The 21,908-nt window shown below is 44.3% G+C and overlaps 1 protein-coding gene across 10 annotated transcripts in view; it reads right to left on the minus strand.

Annotated features, from left to right (window-relative positions):
• The window catches only part of ERC2 (ELKS/RAB6-interacting/CAST family member 2), a 1,021,362-nt gene that overhangs the window by 664,427 nt on the left and 335,027 nt on the right, over positions 1-21,908 (minus strand). For all 10 annotated transcript variants that reach the window (XM_056804190.1, XM_056804183.1, XM_056804182.1 and 7 more), the window contains one exon: positions 5,801-5,968. In XM_056804190.1, the coding sequence (XP_056660168.1) occupies positions 5,801-5,968 (168 nt within the window). The remainder of the gene's footprint in view (positions 1-5,800; positions 5,969-21,908) is intronic.

Genomic DNA, 21,908 nt, shown 5'->3' on the forward strand with positions numbered 1-21,908 from the left:
GTGTCATGGACTACTTGAACTAATTTGGATTATCTAGATGGAGTATCTTTGCAAATAAAATACTCCTGATATGTGGAGTCCACTGGGTCGAGAGGTCAAAGGGTTTGAAAGGGATAATCCAGTCCCACCTTCTCTCATTTTACAAATGGGGAAACTGAGGCCCATGGAGAGGAAGAGATTTCTCAAGTGAATATCATTGGCAGGTTTAGAACTCAAGTCCTCCGGCTCCTTTGCATAGGTAGACACTTAATCTCTCAGCACGCAGAAGCTGCTGAAATAGGAACCCACACCCAAGAATTCATCCATCCAGAGCGGGATTTTTTCCTTAACATTCTCTGGCTGCACTGCTATAAAACACCAGACTGAGCCCACGCTCCCAGCCCGTTCCCTTGCCCAAGAAGGCACCCAGCGCTGGCCCCAGTCTAAAGGGAATAAGCCTGAGCGAGCTCCAAGGCGGGTGCTCCCCATTTCCCCAAAGCTCGATGTCATCACGGTTTTATGACATTTCCTTTTCAGATCCAGTCCAGAGCCCAGCATTAGCTATGGAAAATCAAGTTCCCACTTGGGGAAATCTGGATCCCCCCTGAATAGTGGTGGGAGAGAAAAAAGCCAAACTCTCCTGACGCTCAGTCTGAGCTGGGGCAGTGGGAAGAGGGCTCGGTTGGGAATCCAGGGGGCCTGGGTTCAAATTCTCACTCAGCCACTGTCTCCCCGGATGAGGGGATAGAGTCATCTCATCTCATAGACCTGGGGCTGAAAGAGACCTCAGAAGCCATCGAGTCTGTCTCTTCATTTGCCCCACCCAGGAAGGCGATGGGATTTGTCCAAGATCATACAAGTAATAAGTTACAGAAGCAGGACTGGAAGCCTCATTTCTCTCTCCAGATCCTCCTCAGCCTTTGTTTACCTCAAATTAGGGAGGCTGCTATAATACATGCCCTTGAGGGGGTCTTCATCTCGGAGTCCAAGAGCTTCTTTTTAAACATTTATTGCTTCATTTGATCACTGTATCTCAACATAACTGTCCCCCTTTGTAATCTTACGGGTTTCCTTTTATGCATTCTAAACTAGCTCTGAGAAAAGGTCTCCTGGCTTTCCCAGGCTACTGCCCAAGGGGCTCAGCGCTCATTTGCTCTAAGATCAGAGGCTGTAAAGTGTCAAAAAGTGATGATTAAAAATTGCATCGACATGTAATCTGGAAAAAAATTAAATTTTTAAAAGAATCCTTTGCCATAAACTGATGATCAATTTAGTAAAATGGAAAGAGTGAGGGATTCGGAGTCAGGGGTGTGGGTTCAAATCCTAATTCTGTAACTCCCTACTGATCCAACTTTGGGCAAGTCTCCGTTGGCCAGTTTCTTCATCTGTGAAATTGAGGAGAGGGGGCAGGACTAGGTGGTCCCTTTAGTCCCTTCTGGCACCTGAGCATGATCCTTCAGTTCCATTATCCAGAAAATTTCCCTAATTGGGATTATATTGGCTCAAGAACCAAGATATTGTAAGAACATACATCCTCCCCAGCAAAGCCATTGAGCCTAGACCCCCAGATGACCTTCCTTGGTGGCTGCTGCTCTTCCTCCCATGTCAGGGTTTTGGGGGCATCCCAGCTAGAGTGCTGCCCAGGAATAGAACAGTCCCGTGGTATTCATAAGGTCCTCAGGGATGTGGATTCCTCCAAAGGCTGAGCTGACAGATATGAGGTGCCAAATTAGGTTTGCCAGGTTAAACTCAGCTATTAAAGCCCCATACCCCCACTTTCCTGGCACTGGAAGGAAGCACCAGGGCCAGAGTTTCTGGGGAAAAAAAAAGAAATATTAATTCATCCTGCCCCTCTGACATGGACCTCAGTTTATTGTTAATATTCCATGCCTAGACCCCTTAATACAAACCTCCTCCTTGAAGGCTGTTCCAATCCAAGGCCTCCCTGGCACAGGGAGGATTCCTAACCAGTATGAGCAATCTGAGAGCACCCTCCCTAAAAGATGGGGCTTCATTTGGCCACCATCCAAATCATCGCTGGTCCAGGTTTGGCGTGTTTCTTCAGGTCTCATAGAGCTCAACCAGAGAAGGACCTTAGAAGTCATCAAGCTCTCAATTTACTACAAAAGAAACTGAGGAAGAGCCAAAAAGAAGTGGGTTCTTCCAAATCACATGAGCAGATAAAAGTATCAGAAGTAGGATTTGAACCAGGTTCTCTGGCCCCAGAATCAGCATTTTTCTCACAGTACCAGGCCATCCCTTTCTAATAACCACTCGTATTGGTCTCAGTATTTTCAATTCACAGTGGTCATAGGAGATCACTGGCTTTGGAACATTTTCTAGATAAAGAAACAGAGGCTAGGCTCCAAGTCACGTTAAATAAGTAGTCAAAATGCAGCTGAACCCCAGACTCCTGACCCATCCCCCAGCATTCACCACACCTCATCAGGGAACCTCTCGGGTGAGTTCCAATTATTCTCAAAAGTAGTCTTGTAGCAACAGATTTCTAAAAATACTTTCCCAGATAGCCTTCCCCTCCTGGTGAATCCTTCTGAGCTTAGGCTTTTGGATCCCATGACTGTGGAGCACTAGCCATGCTGATGGGTCACTAGTGCTGGTTACAAGAGACTGGAGTTCCTCTATAAGATATGCTAAGGGTGCTGAGCTCTTGAGCCAAGACTAAATAAATAAATAAACAAATAAATAAGTGAATTAATGAATAAATAAATGAATGGATGGATGAACAAACAAATAAATGAGCAAATAAATAAGGAAAGAAAGAGAGAGAGAGAAAGTTAGGAAGGAAGGAAGGAAGGAAGGAAGGAAGGAAGGAAGGAAGGAAGGAAGGAAGGAAGGAAGGAAGGAAAGAAGAAAGGAAGAAAGGAAGAAAGGAAGAAAGGAAGAAAGGAAGAAAGGAAGAAAGGAAGAAAGGAAGAAAGGAAGAAAGGAAGAAAGGAAGAAAGGAAGAAAGGAAGAAAGGAAGAAAGGAAGAAAGGAAGAAAGGAAGAAAGGAAGAAAGGAAGAAAGGAAGAAAGAAAGAAAGAAAGAAAGAAAGAAAGAAAGAAAGAAAGAAAGAAAGAAAGAAAGAAAGAAAGAAAGAAAGAAAGAAAGAAAGAAAGAAAGAAAGAAAATTCATATAGAATCCAGGCTTGGTAGGTAAAAGAGGTGGAGAATTAAGGTAGTAGAGCATCAGACCTACAGCAAGACTTCTTTCTCATTTGAAAGTCACCCTACCAGAGGAAATGAGTTAGGGCTAGACTGACCTTCTAAGTCCCTCCTTCCAGCCCCCCAGGCAGGAAGATGTTTACAGACTTTCCTCCAGGTTTGCAAGGTGAAAACAAAAGCACACCAAACAGGTAGGTGACTTAAACAAAACCAACCAAACAAATAACAACATTGCCTCCCTCTGAATGGAAGCTTATTCTAGCAAGGGTTTTTTTTTTCTTTAACCATTTCCATTTCTAATCTAAAATTGAAATATAAATATAAAACTGCTTTCATCTTATTTCAAAAACTTAAGAGCTCACGAAGTTTTTAAAGAAAAACTGGATTCAGAAAATTGAAAATTTGATCAAGTATAAAGAGCGAAACCAGGACAAAGATGAAATCAAAGGATTGTGGGAAAGGCTGTCTGTCATTACATGAAGCAAAGCATCTTGCTAATGAAAGAGATCTTTTTGAAAACATGCAAGAATAAGAGTCTTGCAAAGAAACTCAAACAATACAACAAAAAGATTCAGAGAGGAGAGACAAAATTCCAATCTATAAAACATGACCTCATTTGGCTAGAGAAAAAACTGAGTATATAAAGTGGAAACACATCAGGGCCAATTGATTGATTGATGGCTGACATGCATGTAAAATTCCGTAGAATCATTCTTTAAACACAGTGTTATAGGGGAGAGAGGACTGGGGGGGGCGAGGGGGGAAATCAGAGGAGCCCTTACCAGCTGTGTGTCTCTGGGCAATTTGCTTCTCATCCCTGAGCCAGTTTCCTCATCAGGAAAATGGGCAGATCATTAGAAGTTCTGAAACTGGAGCCCACAAAAACCTTTTGATGACCATATTTCAATATAATCTGTTTCCTTTGTAATACTATGGATTCTAGTTCATGAATTTAAAGATCTGGTTTTGAGAAGGTGTCACTAGGCTCATTTCCCAGACTGCTGCCCAAGGGAGGTCCAGGACCACGCTTGGACTAGATGACTTCTTGGGACCCTTCGAGTTCTAAATATAAAATCATGTTTGTATTTTCGATGTAAATCACCAACACCGAAGACCTTTCATATGCAATAAATAAGCATTTCTTTCTGGTCCAATGGTAGGCGAACAACCTCACATGTTATCTAGACAATCATTTGTAAACACATCACATTTGGCCTAATTTGGGCAAGCCTGGTCCCTCAATTTCCCTCAACGACAATGCCAGGGGACAAGGGAAATGGGGGAGGAAGGACTGTGGGCGCAGGAAGAGCTGTGCCATGGTCCGGGGTGCTGCCCAGAAGCCATCATCAAGGCATCATCTGACATAAGGGCGAGCTCCAGTCCTGCATCGCTAATCTGAGGTATATCTTGCAAAATTAGAGTATGCCCAGCACAGGGGAGCCTGGGTGGTGCCCGACAAGGTACATTGCACAGGACCCAACAAGCAAAGATCCCTTATCACAGCTGATGGTACTTTAGGGCTTTCAGAGTGCTTTACACATATTCTCTCATTTCCTTTTCATAACAACCCTCCCTGGGTTGGTTACTAGGAGGTAACTGCTACTTCTTACTTGGTTACTAGGAGGTAACTGATACTTCTTACTTGGTTACTAGGAGGTAACTGCTACTATTTTTCCCATCTTAGAAAGGGGGAAATTGATACAGACAGAGGCTAAGTGACTTGCCCAGGGTCACATAGCTCGAAAGTGTCTGAGACTGGATTTGAACTCAGTTTTTCCTTATACTCACTAATGCCATGGCATCCACTTACCTTGGGAATTGAGGGGTCCCCAATTGGCAATTACGGAGACCCTGACAGATTAGAATTCAAGAAGCAGCCATTGTGTGAGCTATGGCCCTCTGGACCTTTGAACATCAACAACCTCCCAAGAGTGAGCATTTTTGAAATTTAATTTTGATTATTTTCACATGTACATCATGTTCTTCTGGAAATTAAGGAAGGAAAGATTCGAGGGCATTTTCGAAAAAAAGGCTCTGCCTCTTCCCCGACCTCTGGCCCAGCGCAATGGTTTTAAGCATGGAGGAAATGGAAGCATGTGGACTTGGCAACGGAGGACATCCGGCTCAAGTTTAGAGAAATGAGAACCCGTTGAGATACAGTTAAGGCAGGCCATAAAACAACTGGGTGGCTCTTCCATAAGCACAAATAACTCAGGGAATTTTAACTCTGACTTGATTTGATTAGATCATATCAATATAAGATGCCCAAATCTCTTTTCCATTCTCTCTGGGTTATTTTTGTCAAAGCTCAGCTTTGTTCAGGATTTATTTTGCAGCTACAAGTGTTGCCCCCAGGTTCTGCAATGGTGAAGTCATAAATTCACCATCGTTTGATTGCTGGGTAATAAAAAATACAAGTTCACTGGAAAACACGATGATGAAAACAATCGGGTAAGACGATTGAGGGATAAAAAATGAAAGGCAAGCATGCACGTTTCCCATTCTAAACTTCTGGGGAAAGAGTCCATTTCTCCATCTGCTAGGAAAGAGCATCCCATCACTGCCTCAATGAGAGCTCATTACTAAGCCACTAATGCCACCCAGGGTCACCGTCCCATTGGCTCCCAAGCCAGGAAGAATCCCCTAAGGGACTCACTTTTTTCTGCAGGACGTTGATTTTCCTTTCTTTGACTTCTAGCATGTCCTTCATATCGCGGATCTCTCCTGCCAGCGTCCCTTTCTCTTCCGTGAGGTCCTGCAGCTGTTTGGTCTTTTTGTTCAGAAAAGATTCTTTCTCCTCCAGTCGTAACCTCAGTGCATCAACCTGGAAGCAGAGGATGGAAAAAAGGGAGGTGGAGATTTTAGTAAAAAGAGCCTGGAACTTCTCCTCATTTATCAATCATGAATTTGGAAGTCTGGGCAAATGGAGATCGGCGGAACTCAAGCACTTGGTTAGAGAAAGGAATTCAATAATGAGGGTAGATGAACTTCCAATAAGACAAATTCTAAAAATAAAGAAATAATTATTATAATCACAAGTATTTATATAGCACTTACTATATGCCAGGAACATGTTTGTATAATAGTATATACAAATAGAATCTCTTTTGATATATAATATATACAGTATCTCCTTTGATCCTTACAACAACCTTGTGATAGAGATGCTATTTAATTTATCCCCATTTTACAAATAAGGAAACTGAGGCAGTCAGGGGTTAAGTGACACATTTAAGATTACAGAGTGAGTTAAGTATCTAAGCCTGGATTTGAAATCTGGTCTTCCTGATTCTGAGTCCAACCTTCTATCTGCTGAGCCATCTAAAAGAGAGAATTGTGGCCAGCTGGAAAAACTAGAAGAGACACTCTGCGATCCATAAGACCATGTCGTCATCATCAGTGCATTCTCCTCAGAAGTAGCTAAGCCCAATTCCTTTCATGATCATTCATTTTTGCAAATAAAAATATTTCCTCTCCCCCTCCCCCCCATACATTTGTGAGTATGAAACATGATGGCGGAGGAGTGAGACAATTCCTCTTCATGTAGTAAGTCGAGTTCCGATGGATGGAACATCCCCAAACTGTGTTATTCTTGGCACCTTTTGGTGCCTTCCTCTACCTTCTTGCTGTCATCTCTGCCAAAGAAGAAGGTCAGATGAGCTTAAGTGACATGGAGGACAGCTTCCTTTGTTCCATGGCTTGCCCAAAGCTCATTTATATGACCAGGAGGACCAGGTGATCCAAATAAATGCAGGCAGCAGCAGCCACACCAATGGGATGGACCCAGTGCTTACCAAGGCACTTGGCTATTCAGTGACTTCTAGGGGCTCCCATCACCTCTTCTCTTGGGCTTTTCCATCCTTCCTATCCTGGCCCCTTTCTACCTTTCTGGTCTCTCTCACACATCTCTGCCGGGTCCTCCTGCTCTAACTGCTTCTCCCCAGCTCCCATCTCCTGCCTTGGCTTGGAATGTTCTCCCTCCTCCTCTCCCCTGCTTGGAATCCCAGGCTTCCTTCAAGCCTCAGCCCAAGAGCTGCCTTCTACCTGCCATTTTTCCCGATCTTCCCAGCTGTGAGAGCCCTCCTTCCCCAAATCTCTTTCTACTCACTGCTTGAAATAGTCTGCAAATACAAATGCATATCAAAAAATTTAATTGGCATTTGCATATGCAAAACTATATGTAAATACAAACATATCTATATTATTTTTCAGCATATAAATAATATACGCACATGCAAGACTTGAGTCCAAATCCTTCCACAGACACATATGAATTGTGTAGATAAGTCCCTTCCCATCATGAAGCCTCAGTTTCCTGATCCGTAAAATGACATTGTTAAACTTGATACCCTTCAAGATCCTTTCTAGCTCTAATGACCCTCTGAGTGAGTATTAGAGAGTAATAAAGCATTCTGAAGGAATAAATGTTTTGTGCGACAGGAACTGAAATAAGATAATACAGAGTGTAGAGGAGGATCATTAATTGGAAGCTTGGAGGGACTGTAAATTTTTTTATTTATTTTTACAAATGAAGCAACTGAAATTCAATGTGTCCCTTGTTTAAGGTCATGGGAAGGCTGAGATCTGAGCCCGAGTCCTCTGAATCTAGATCCAGCATTGTTTCCTCCACTATCGTGAAGCCTGGAACAATGAATATATCCATCCGAGTCAAATGACCAACACCAGGCAGGTGTCCCCGTCTCTTCCCCAGTGAAGGTGCAGCGTCCCCGATCACGAGGAACAACGTGTGTAGAGACAGACAGAAAAAGGGCAATAGGCAGAGACAGACACTAGAAAATGGAAGGGACGATCTCGGGGAGACATAGATAAACCCAGTCAGACAGCCTACACAGAAAGAAAGTATCTTGGGGAAACTATAGACAGACAGAATTGCTTCTAGAGAGGCAGTAGAAGACAAGTCAAGACGCCTGAGCCCAGAGCCTTCTGTGGCAGACCAAGCTCTAAGCACTGGTCAGCAGGCAGAGTCCTGGGTTCGGGTCTCCTCCTGCCTCAGACACTGGCTGGGTGACTCTGGCCAATCATCCACCCTCTCTCCAGCCTGGTTTTCCTCAGAGTCAATGTAGATACAAACCAAGCACTCAGAGTTGTTGTAGGGATCAAGGGGGGTAATATTCACAAACGCCTCAGCACTCCATCAGTGTCAGCTAAATTATTCTCCTGCCAAACATTTCACAAACATCCATTCTAATACAATTTGTCTATAAACATATATGGATATATACAATGATATAAACAACGATAATCTATTCATTTCATCTGGCCCCCATGAGAACCCTGGGATATAAGGCTCTGTGATCATCTACTCTCCTACAAGGGACAAAATCGAGGCTAAGTTAAATGACTTGTCCAGAGTCACACACTAAGTGTCTGATTCAGCATATGACACCAAGCAAGCGTCCCTCTCTATTCACTAGGAAAACCAGCTGCCTTAATCATCAGAGTTTCTCCAAAGTCTGAGGGCAGTTTTAAGCTTCTAAGCTTCACATGTAAGTAAATTTAAATGAAATCTAAAATGTCATCGTTTAGCTTTGCACTAAGATTTGGGGGACCCGATATAGACATGTGAACTTCAGCCATTAGCCCATGCTGCTCCTCTCCCCACATCAAAGGCACAAACTCCTTGGACGATGCGGAGGCAAAATAGCCCACAGGCAAATAATCCTGGCTGGCCCCAATAAGGCAGCTCCTGATGTTTGACTCTGGTGTCCCGGAAACCCCTTCTGGGTTTTCCATTCAGTGTGGCTGTCTACCCCACCACCGGTGAGCCTGAACCACGTTTCACAGAAACAAGTCTCGTTCCCCTCCCTTGGGATTCTAGAATTCTTCTTTAAAAGCCTGCCATTGGGCTGACTGGTGGAACTCCATCGCTCACCGCTCTTGTCAACACTGCTAGGCAGATGGAAAAACTCTGGCCCTGAGAGGTTCTAAGATTCAGGCACATTTTGAAGTGCTTTGGTGGCCCGGCCAAATGTGGAACTGAGGCCTCTGGGGCCCAATCCAATCCTTTGCTAGAGCGGACTCGATACCGTCTGCTCAATTCCAGAAGCATTTATTGAGCCCACGAGCCCGGGCTGGAGCTTCAAAGACAAACAGTCCCTGGCCTCAAGAAGCCTGTTGTCTACTCATCTCATTAAATTATGGGACAATGAGGAAAGCCAACTTTCGAACCCTGCTCCAACGCGGAGTGATTCCAGTCCCTTGTTGGGAAATTCCACCGATTGAGTCCAAAATTAAACACGTGGAGAAGTCGTTTGGGTGCACAAGAGAAAGATGCTGGCTTCAAAGTCAGAGCACGGAGGTTCAAATCCCAGCTGCGTGGCCCCGGGTAAATGGTGTCCCCCCTCTAAGCCTCATTTTCTCCGGCTCTAAAAGGACAGGTTTGAACTAAATGTTCTTCCACTCTAGATCTGCAATCTGTGATCTTACCGACCCTCCTTTTTTTCCTTTCATTTCAAGCATTTTGGAATTCATCAGGAAATCCCAAGGTCAGACTATCTGGCAAATGGCGAGACATCTAGCTGGTGATCCCAAGCAGATTGGCAAGGCTCGCCACACAGCAGACCCCCTCCTCTGAATCTCTGAAGCTGGCGTTGCCATGGCGAGGGAGAAAACTGGACAGCAGTGATGGTGCCCGCAAGGCTTCACGAACAGGAATGGGTGTGACTACTTACACATTTGCCTGAAAAGTCTGGCACCCTCAATGAACACCAAAGAGGCCCCTTACAAGGCAGAGAGCAGGGAACCTTGGATCAGAAGAGGTCTGGGTTCAAATCCCAGAATAAAGGAGAGGAAAAGAAAGGGTAGGACAAAAGCAAAGTGGGGAGAGAGAGAGAAAAAGACAGAGACAGAGAAAGAAACAGAGACAGAGAAAGAAACAGAGAGACACAGAGGCAGAGAGAGAGAGGGAGGGAGGGAGAGAGAAGGGAAAAAAGAAGGGAGGGAGGGAGGAAAAGGGGGAAAAAGCTACCCTCTAGGTGCATAATAGCATTCATAAAGTCATTCTTATCCACAGCTCCTTTCATCTTTCAGAAGTGAAAAATAAGATCTACAGAGGATGAAGGACTTATCCAAGGTCACACAAACTGGGAATAAATAACAGAGACAAAATTTGAGCCCAGATCATCTGATCCTGTGTCCTATATTCTTTCCACACTGTGTCTCCAAGAATTAATTAGACATGAACTTAATTACCTGAACAAGCAAGCTAGCATCTGTTCACTAATTGGTTTCTCTTTAATCAGTAAGAGAAATAGCTGGATGTATATACTATTGATGTTGCTGCTGCTGCTACCACTACTACCACTACTACCACTACTACTACTACTACTACTACTATCATATAACAGCATATGTACATATATTATTTAATTCATGATTTAGCAAACATCAATCATTTAAATATTTATTAAATTATTGTTAAAGCTGTTAGATAATAAACAGTTAGGAAATTTAAATGTTTATTAAATATTGGTTATTTGGATAATGAATATAGATGTATATAAATGGCATGTGTAAATAAGCATTGACAATACAAAGTGATTCACAAATGCTTTGTCATTAAAAGCACATAACAATCCCACAAGGCAGGTGATAGTATCATATATGTCCCTACACACACGCACACACATACACACATGTGTGCGTGTGCACACATACACACATGCACACGTGCACACATGCAGACATGCACACATGCACACACATATACATACACACATGCACATGCACACACATACACACTCACATGCACACATGCACACATATACATACACACATGCACATGCATACACGCACACATATACATACACACATGCACACACATGCACACGTGCGCGCACACACACACACGCACACACAGGTCTAAGTAACCAGGCATCAATTCTGGGACAAAAGAATGCCTACATCTCCCCTCTGAGCCTTCTTCCCAGACTGTGCTCAGCTCTGGGGATAGATTTACAAACCAAGTCAGAGGCAAAGCTCCTGGCCTCAGGGAGCTTCCTCTGGGGATGGGGCGACCAGAGCCCTGTGGATGGAATAGTAGAATGAGGCAAGTCAGCAGGTATTTAAGAAGTGCGTGTGTGGCCCACCAGCGTGGCAAGAATTGGTCAAAAGAGGATCAAAAGGCCAAATCTCTGGGGGCCAAAGAGACACGGCAGGAGTCTCTCCCTCTCTGTCAGGGACTCTCTGGCTCGCACTCTCCAGGATTCAAGCCAACAGCCTCCTCTTAGCAGCCAGGGCTATGGCAAGGAGAGGCTCCTGGACTGTCCAGAAAGGCACCTGGCCTTGGACTTAACTGCCTGTCCCTCAGCATTGGAGAAGAGGAAAGGCACCCAGGGCAGGCACTGTATGGCAGAGAATAGTGGACGTTCTGGGGGTCATTCTGGACAGACTGGGTTGGAAGAGGGAGGAGTAAGTGAGTCTTAGGGTGTGTGAAAGGGAAATCACAGAATATTCCGAGATGGAGAGGAAGCCTCCAGTGGGCAGAGTGATCCACTCGGGAGGTTTCATAAGAGACCATGGATGGTCATTAAAGAACACGACGAGACAGGATCTGCCCCCTGGGCAAAGGTCCCATATCTGTTGGAAAAAAGCACCCGACAGAGTTTTCAGGAAAACCTGGAAAGACTTCTATGAAATGATGCAAAATGAAATGGGCAGAAACAGCAGCGTGATGGACTGCCCTACCGTTATCAATGAGGCAAGGATCCAAGACAACTCCAAGGAACTCCTGACAAAAGAGGATATCAGCCACCCTGGAAGGAAAAGGTGGAGCCCAAATGCAGATCAGAATAGAGCATTCTCTGCTTCATTTCCTCCATAAATTATTCTCTAGTGTATGCAATATGCTTCTTGTTCCACAACATGATGAACAGAAAAATACGTATTATATGATAACATTGTACAACCTATATCCTATTACCTGCCTTCTGGGGAGCGGTGAGAGGTAAGAAAGAAGGGGGGAAAGAATGAGACACGGATTTTTAGACATAGCTAATGGTGAGAATGTATTTCTCTTGGATAAGTATATTTATTACATATTTATAACAAATCACATATATTATATCATTGATATGTTACATATTATTACATACACATTATATTATGTTACATACTTTAAAAAATAAATGGTAAGTACCAAAGAGAGAGAGAGAGAGAGAGAGAGAGAGAGAGAGAGAGAGAGAGAGACCTGGGTTCAAATCTAGGCTGAAAGATTTATTAATTATGTGACCTTGGCTAAGTTATTTGGCCTTTCTCAACCTCAACTACACAAGTTTCCTCATCTGAAAAATAAGGATAATAGTACCCATTTCACAGATCTCTTGAAGGATGATAACTAGCATATATATAATTTACATGCTATCTCATATGATCTTCACAATAATCCTAGCAGGTAGATGCCATTGTCCCTGTTTTATAGATCAGGAAACTGAGGCTGAGAGAGGTTAATTGACTTGCCCAGGGGTCACTAGCTTGCCAAGCTAGTAAGCATGGGGCAAGATTCACATTCAGCTCTTCCTGACTCAAGCTTTAATATTCTCTCTACTACCATACCGCTTCATCGCCTTGAAAAAGTTGAAAGTGCTCTATATATATCCACCTGTCAGCCATTGCTATCACTGATGAAATCATGACTCTACCAAAGTCTTTTCAGTTTGTTCTTGATTTTCAAGTTTATTCTTTGATTTCAGAGTTCTTGATTGGCATTTATCTCATTTGATTTGCATTTCATCCCTTGACAAAAGAAGTTCAGGCATTTTCCAGCTCCCAGAGACCCCTCCCAGCTCTCAACTCCATGGTCCCACAATCACGGAGCTTGGTACCGTGCCTGGAACACAGTAGGTGTTTAATAACTGCTAAAAGTTCCTTTCCTGCTTCCCTCTCACCCTCCCCATGAACATCTGTTTCTGCATGGCCATTGCAAAGAATACAAAGTTTAATAATATCCTGATGCCACATGGAAGGTGGGCTTCAGAATTGTTTCCATAGTAGTGGGTTGGATTCCACAGGGTCACTCAAGGATCCCCCACCCCCATGCTTTGGGGTTGTCCAGGGCAAATTCAATAGCCTGGATCAAGCCCATGTTTGATGCCAACAGTCTAGCTAGTAGCCCTAGTCCAAGAGTTATTTCCCCATTTCCTGGGGGGAAAAACATAGATTACCTTGAGGGGTAACAAGATGCACTGGGTAGAATTCTGCTGTGGAGCCACACAGGGAAATGTGAATGAAATGCCTCCGTCAGAGTCAGCAAGCATTTATTGAGCACCGACTCTGTGCCAAGGGCTGTGCTAGGCACTTATGGGCACAAAGAATGACACACTCCCTACTCTCAAGGAGCTTCCTGGACTCAGCCCCTCCCAGCCGCATCTTGCAGAAAAGATGAAAAGTGAGGAGGGCCATGGCAGTGATTTTCTGACGTGTCATGAAGGCCGAGAAGCAGAGATGGCCGGCATCCACAGCCCATTTACTGCACCCAAATTCAAAATGGCAGCCTTGATGAGCCAGCCCGGAGCAGGGCGCCCCCAGTGGGAATACGTGCCAGGTGAGATCTCACGTTGGGAGAGCGTGTTTGCCACGTACAGGAAAGCATGCTCTCAGCTTCAAAGGAATCTGAGCAGGGGCCCATCAATCATGTCCTCTCTATCGTTGGAGTCTTGTTCAATCTCCCGAAATCACCAACCAAACTTGGAGTTTTTAAATCAAGACACAACTGGGGCCCTGAACCGCATCCAGCTTTTGACTGATGCTAGCCTGGTTTGCAGTAAGCAAGGATGACATCATCTCTGAAGTCAAATTTGAACTTCCAGATGGTGTGAAACCGCAAGCAGACAAACAGGCCTTCTGGTTTGGGGGAGCTGAAGAGCCGCGGGGACGAGAGGATGGGCAGAGCCACTGTGGGAGCCCCGGGATTGATCCCCCCTGGACAAGTTCTACCACCAATTACTTGAGAGAAGCTCCAAGCCATGAAGGCTCTCGGCCACTAGCCTTCTCCATTTCTAAAGAGAATGCTAAAAAAGTCATCAGAAAGGGGAGGGGAAAACGGCGGGATTATATTTCAGCATCAGGTATATCTATAAAAGTTTCAAAATATGTATTTTGGTCTCCGAGTTCTTTTCTCTTTGACTTTTCACTCAACACCACATAATTTTAAGCGTCCTTGACTCTTGCTCAAACTTTGGCAGCCCGTTGACTAATAAAACTTGGCAAACTCGAGAGTACCATCATTCCTTGGAATAACAAAAGGAGAAGTCGGGCCTCTCCCTATCGCACAAAGACACGGAACGAGGTTTTCCATTCTCCTATCTTGTTTTTCTCTTCCCGTGCAGGTCTTTTACAAAAGACCTGAACATGCAGTGCTCCACTTGGCAGCCGAGATCACGTTGCTCGCGTGATGCTTTGAAAAGAGAGGGATAAGTCTCTGAAATTGGCCCAAACTGCCAAAGTTGGAGCGGTGCGCCATTAATCTTCATGTCAGCACCCAGGACTTCGGTCCAGGTCCAGTGGTGAGCGGCGTTTTCTGAGGTTCTTTGCTAACATGGGATGACCTTTTGTAAGATGTCTTTGGGGGGGCACTTTGAAAACTTGTTTCTGGGCTGAGATGAACCTCTTAGCAACTCAAATACGAGCTTCTCCCCAAAGAATGAACCATTCCATTTAGAGGAAGGGTGTCACAGTGGGTGGAGCGTTGGAGTTAAGGTCAGAAAGAGCTCAAATAACTACTCACTATGTGACCATAAGAAGGTCAGGTCAACTCCCTGGGCCTGCCTCAGTTTCCTTCTCTGAAAAATGAGAGTTTGAGACTTGACCTCCAAAGTCCCTTCCAGCTCTGACCTCTGATCCTAGGATCCTAGAAGACAGCAGGATTTTTCGCACTCAAGAATGTCAAATCCTAATTGTTTTTTAATAGGCTGGTTTTATGACAATCACCCAGATTTTTGGCATGGACAAGCCACGAAGCCCTGGGAAAGATAATGGGGACAATTGTTAAAATCTTAATTTGGCTGTCTCAGATCCTGAACAATATTATCTTTTTGTCATTTAATCATTTTTCAGTCATGTCTGACTCTTTGTGGCCCCATTTGAAGTTTTCTTGCCAAAGATCGCTTCTCCAGTTCACTTTACAGATGAGGAAACTGAGGCAAACAGGGTTAAGTAACTTGCTTACTCAGCCAGTGTCTGAGGCTGTTTGAAATCAGGTCTTCCTGACTTGAGGCCCAGCACTGGGCCACCAAGGTTACTGGAGAGAGCCAGCCTCCATATTTCTGGTTACCGAGGTGCCCAAGACCCAGGCTGGGGCAAAGGCCTGGGCCTTCATGTTGTATGTATGTTGTAAGTCCCAGGACTGAAGGTTCAGCATGACCTGACATAGAGGAGAGCATTAGGTTTGGAGCCAGAAGTCCTGAGTTTGAGTTCACATGTTAGATGAGTGCACAAAGCACTTTATGACTGACTCTTGGGCTCCTTTTCTCTAAGATGGGGATACGGATACCCATACTCTCTGGGAGGCAGGGTAAAATAGCAGAACTAGTGAAGAATTGGGGCCCATGGGCCCTGAGTTCAAATTCTGATTCTATAATTTACTACCTGTAGAGTTGTGGGCAAGTGATTCTAGGCCTCAGTTTCTTTAACTGTAAAATGATAGGGGGAAGACTAGATATCTTCCAGGCTTCAATATAGCTCCAGATCTGTGACAGAATCACCATGGGCAGATCTCATGAAGCTGAATCCAATTAAATGACAGAAGTAAAAAGAGGGCTTTGAAATGCAAAGTACCAGACAAAGACAATGAAGGGATTTATGATCATTACTATTGTTTGAGCTGCCTTGATTGCACTTTCTTATGCTACATCAGGGAGAGGCAGTCTGTTATAGTGGACAGGGGCCCAGCCTTGAAGGCAGGAGGACCTGGCTGGGGGACCTTTCACTGCCACCCATCAGTTGTAGGACTACAGCCAAGTGCTCCAGATCACTCTCTTGGGCCCTAAGCTACAAACGCATTTTCCAGCTGTATTTGGTGAAGGAAACATCCAACCTGGAAATCTCTATAAGGATGCGATCACAAGGCCCTGGACAATCAATCAAGAAATACTGATTGATACCTACTGTGTGCTAAGCACTGGAGAGACAAAAGGAAGCCAATGACAGTCCCTGCCCTCAAGGAGTTTACAATCTAATGGACAACCACTAAAAAGGACCCAAACATAGAGTTGGAAAGAATCTTAGCAATAAACCAGAGGGGTAAATTGAGGCACTGAGAGGCAATGTGACTTTCACAAGGTCATACACTGAGTTAGGAGTAGCAGGGCCAGGGCTGGTGCCAATTCCTTCAAGATTTTGCTTTCTTCTGCCTCTTCTCCACTGTGTTGACCTCTGAACAGAGAGACAGTACAGTATGTCACTGGCTGCCAGAAATCTAGCCAGCACAAGCCACGGGAGGCCTACAGGAGTTTGTGAGCTCCGGCCTCTGTCGGGTCGGCATTCTTGATGGAAAAGCACTCAACATTCTCCAGACTCATTTAGGGACAATTCCACATAAAATCGGCCACTGATGAGGGCTTCAAGTTGAAAAACAGTCACCGTCAACTATCCCATCATGGACGAAGCCAGAGCCTATAAAGGGCGTCCCCTACCTCTCTTACTGGTATCGTGCCATCTTCTTTCTTTGTCTCTGTAGAATCCAGCATATTCAATTGACTCCTTGGAAAACCCCATCTCACTGTCTCTTGCTCAGTAAAGAGAACCAGAGGATATTAGAGCCAGAGAGCATTATCTACCCGGTGTGGCCCAAATGCTGCCTCCAACAGGAAGCAGGTCTTCCCTGATCCCCCTGGATGTTAGTGTTAGCCTCCTCTCCAATAAGCACAAGCATGGATATGCTCTTACGTGTTCATGATATCCTGGATCTAGAACTGGGAAGGATCTTAGAGACCATCTGGGCTAAGTTTCTCATTTCACAGAGGAGAAGACCGATCCCAAGAGAAGTAGCTTAGGAGAGTATCCATAGGATGGGAACTCAGGTGCTTGAGAGGCAAAGCCTATGCTTTTGCCACTCTGCTAGGCTCACCAGGAGGATGCATGCTCCTTAAGGACCAGAAAATTTCATCCCTTTATTTTTATATCCCTAGCATCTAGCTCTGGGGGAGGAAAGTAAACTGAGTTGGCAAAGGGCCTTCTCACTTTTTAAAAGATTGCCAGGGGGGCTGGAGGGGGGGCAACTAAGTGACTCAGTGAAAAGAGAGTCAGACCCCAGAGATGGAAGACCCTAGGTTCAAATCTAACCTGAGACACTTCCTAGCTCTGTTACCCTGGGCAAGTCATTTTACCTCATTGCCTAGCCCTTACCAATCATCTGTCTTAGAACCAATACACAGTATTTTTTTTTAATGGCTGGATTATACCATCTTTTGTCAACTCTAATCTTGATTCTAGAGAGTTGTCTAAAGTCTAAAGCAGGGGCATAGAAATTGAGTAAACATTTATCCTCATTTGTATCTCAGTCTTTTCTTGGTACCTTGAGACTAGTTCACTGAGTGAGGAATTGTGGGATGATTTAGAATATATTTTCAATAGTTTTAAAGTTCAGAAAAAAAGGACCTTGTTATAGTCTCAAATATTTACCTATATTTAATTAGAGAGAACTTCCAATGTGGAAATTCCCTCTACCTACATAGATTACAACCAGAATCACAGGCTCATAGGACTTCAAATGTGGAAGAGATTGGAGGGACCATCTAATCCTAACTATATTTGAAACAATCCACTCTACAATACCTCCAACATGTTGTCTAGCCTTTTCATGAAGACTTCACTAATCAATAGCCCACCATTCAGCTGGGCCATAGTATCTGTATGATTTGGGGGCAAGTATCTCTCCTAAGTCCCTAGGTTTTAGTTATTTCACTGTTAAATGAGTTAGATGGGATCTGGCTCTGTATCGAAGAGACTATGACCTCTTGATTCAGCTCATTCTCCCTTTGGAATCTATCTGTGGTTTAACAGATAAATCCTAGGGAGTCACCTAAACTCTGAGTTTCAAATCTGGTCACTGAGCCAGATGGAACACTGGCTCCCCAGTTCCCCTAACTCCTTGCCCAGAATTCCATCTACTATATTCCATTTCTTTATTATGGAACACCCCATAATAAGCAGTATGTCATTCTCATAGATCTAAAAACTGCCCTCGATATAAGATAAAAGAACTTGATTGAATGCCTCCCTAAAGGGGGGATGGTATAGTACAGTGATGGCAAATCTTTTAGAGACCGAGTGCCCAAACTGAAACCCTCACACTGCATGTGAGCCATCTTCTTAGCCCAAACAGGGGAGGGAGGAAGCACTCCCATCGGGCTGCTGAACAGAGGAACAGGATATGTGAGAAAGGTCCTCAGGCACGGAGAGGGGGAAGAGAACAGCCCCCTCCAGCACACATGCCATAGGTTTACCAACACGGGTGTAGTAGAGAGCAGGCAGCTTTAGCAGCAGCAACCTTGGTATAAAGGTCTGCCTTTAACATTTATGGGCTGTGTGGTCCTACTCCACCTCAGTCCCCTAGGCAGCTCTCAATAAGTAATAAAGGAAGCATTGATCCACTTTGCTAAATAAAGTTTCCTCCCTGAAAATTCCTTGTTCTAAGATCCCCCCAAAAAAGGCAGCTCCCCAGAGTCACAAGGGACAGGAAGACGTGGATGGGTGTCCCCACTGCAAGGTCCGAGATTGCAGCACAGACCCCTGAAGCCAGGATGGATCCCTCCCCCAACAGGGTGCCCTAACGGGTCGGGGAGACTCCCCGTGACTGCCCAGCGCACCTCTAAGCCTATCCATTCCCGGGCTGTAGAAGGGAGCCGCTGTCCTCGCCGCCGTTTCCAGAACGATGCCACCTCGTCGAGCGGAGCGCAGGAGGGCGAGGCCTGTTTCCCATCTCCCGTCCGAAAGAATCCGGCTCATACGTGGGCTGGGGGAGGCAGCCAGCTCTCTGAAGCCTGTTTTCATACTCACATTTTTGGCTACTTCCAGCACTAAAATGAGGTGGTTTTAAGTGACTAGTCCAAAGTTCAGAACTGAATGTTGAGTTCAGTTCCAGCACATTTCTGAAAGCACGCGGGAATTGTAACTCATGTGTTAATACTTAGAGTTTTTGTTAATAAAACTCCCAACACTAACCTTACCTCATTGAACTTACCTCACTGGGTTTTATGCTCACTATAAAACTAGAGCTGTCATAATGCTGGTGAATTACTGCAGGAGGAAGCCAATCATTCCAAAGCCAAAGTTACTTTGCAACATAATGAGAGTTGTAAATTCAAAATACTTAAAACCAATTTGCCGAGGCATCAATCTCGGGGCTTCCTAGCGTGGGGGAAGGCCATCTTCACATCTCACCCCGGCTTTGACAACAAGGCAACCCCCCAAAGCACGCACCCAAAGAAAGAGAGGACGGCCATGCGCATCAGCCTCGAACCCTCTTGGATACGTCTCCCGCCCCATCACAAGTGATTTATTTTCAATTTTGTTTCCCCCTCCCAGAAACAGCAGGACTTTGTATAGGGTCATCCATTGTGTAAGGAAGACCTGAGTTCAAGTCTTCTCTCTGATGAACATGGCAGCTGTGAGACCCTGGAATTGTCATTTAATTTCTTCATCCTCTAGGTTAGGCTTTAGGACTCTAAGTAGCCGAGACGGTACCAACTTGCATCAGCAGTGTGAGACCTTGATCTGGGAGCTCCTTATGACACCAAAATTGCCATTCATATCTCTATTCTTTCCCCTTTTTAATATTAATGCAAATAGCTGGGAGGATGATGTTGACAATAATAGCTACCTTAAGTATGATACAGTTCCTAGTAGGTCCCAGGCACTAAGCTCTTTACAATTATCATCTCATTTGATTCTCATAACAATCCTGGAAGGTATATACTTTTATTATCCCCATTTTACAGAAGAGGAAACTCAGGAAAACAGGGGTTAAAGGACTTGCCCAAGGTCACACAGCTAGTCAATATCTCAGTCAAATCTAAACTCAAGTCTTCCTGACTCCAGGCCTGGCCCTCTATCCACTACACCATTGGCTGCTTCAGAAATAAGAGCTAATATTTATATGGCACTTTAAGGTTTACAAAGCATTTTCCATATATAAATTGGGGACATTTATAAAATATATAATATATAATGTATGTAATATAATATATAATATAATTATATATAATACATAAAATATATATTTTATAAAATGTTTTTATTTTGTTATTATATTATATATTATACATATAATCTATTATTATATTGATTTATTTTCTATTTATATATTAAAATATATATTTATAAAAATAACCTGGGGGAGAACTATTATTACTATTAAATTCATTTTACAAATGCGGAAACTGAGTCTAAGAGAGATGAAGTGCCTGGACCTGGGTCGCACAGCTGGGAGCAAACATGCAAAAGCAGGATTTGGAGAGGTGGAGAGAACACAGCAAAAAAGACCAGATTTTTATGAAATTTAAGAGTCTGTTGGGGAATCACTTAAACTGAGTCTTGAAAGCTATTGTAACGAGCTTGAAATGCCAAACAGAGGGATTTCTGTGTTATCTTAGAGGAGGGAACCATGCAGTCAATCGATAAACATTTATTCAACACAAAGTGGCAAGCATAGCGTGATGCATTAGAAAGACTTCTTGTCTTTCTGTCTAAAGTTCAGTTATTTCAGTTGTGCCCAACTCTTTGGGACCACATTTGGGACGTTCCTGGCAGATCCTGGAGTCTTTCGCCATTTCTTTCTCCATCTGACAGGGGAGGAAAATGAGTCAAAGAAGATGAAGTGACCTTCATCACACAACTAGTGTCAGAGGCCAGATTTGAACTCCAATATGAGACTTTCTGGCATTCTATCCACCACGCCAAAGGCAAAAGCAAGATCCTCAACCTCCGGGGACCGTACGGAGAGGCAGGCACACACAACACACACAGAGTAGAAAGAAAGTAGTCTCAAAGGGAGATGCCAGCAATGAGGGGACCCAAGAGAAGCCTCCTGGAGAAAAATGGATGTGACGTGAAGCTCTGTAGATCAGAGGTCCGATGGGTGCTCTAAGAATATCTGCGGAAGCAGCTCTTCAGTTGGAAAGAGCCCCAGCGACCCTCTGGGCAGTCTTCTCATTTTAGAGATGAGCACAGACACCAAAAGAGGCCGTGGGGTGTCCTTAGAGTACCACAGAGAGTCGCGGTCATAGCTTGGATTTGATCCCCACGGGGATGACTCCAGAAGTAGAACTCATTCCATTACAGTTTGCTTTGACAAGTTATTCTAATGGCTCCCAACGCCTTCCAGAATATTAGATGGATGTGAGTCATGGAACATAAAAGGCTCTGCAGAAGTAGAGAATGATACCCAGAAGGCAGGGGGAGGAGCATGATGGGAGGGAGGCTGCAGTTCAGAACAAAGAACAATGGAGGAGAACCAGACCAAAGGAAGTCATCAGATCGAAGATTTGGGACACATAGAGCTTGAGATGCCCTAGAATCCCCTGTTGATGCAATAGACATTAGCCCCTTCCCACAGACCAGCCTAGTGGATGAAAGAAATGCCTCTTAGTGTTTGAACCTTGTCACAGTTTGTTTTCTCAAATTTATGGACACTCGCGGCACTCATCTACTCAAATTCAAGGATGTCGTCTTTTTTTTTTCATGTCATCTAAATAGGAGAAGAGATATTTCCCCATCAGACAGTGCATCTGCATGCCACATTGGCTTCA

The sequence above is a fragment of the Monodelphis domestica genome, chromosome 7 (genome assembly GCF_027887165.1).
Source record: "Monodelphis domestica isolate mMonDom1 chromosome 7, mMonDom1.pri, whole genome shotgun sequence".
NCBI lineage: Eukaryota > Metazoa > Chordata > Mammalia > Didelphimorphia > Didelphidae > Monodelphis > Monodelphis domestica.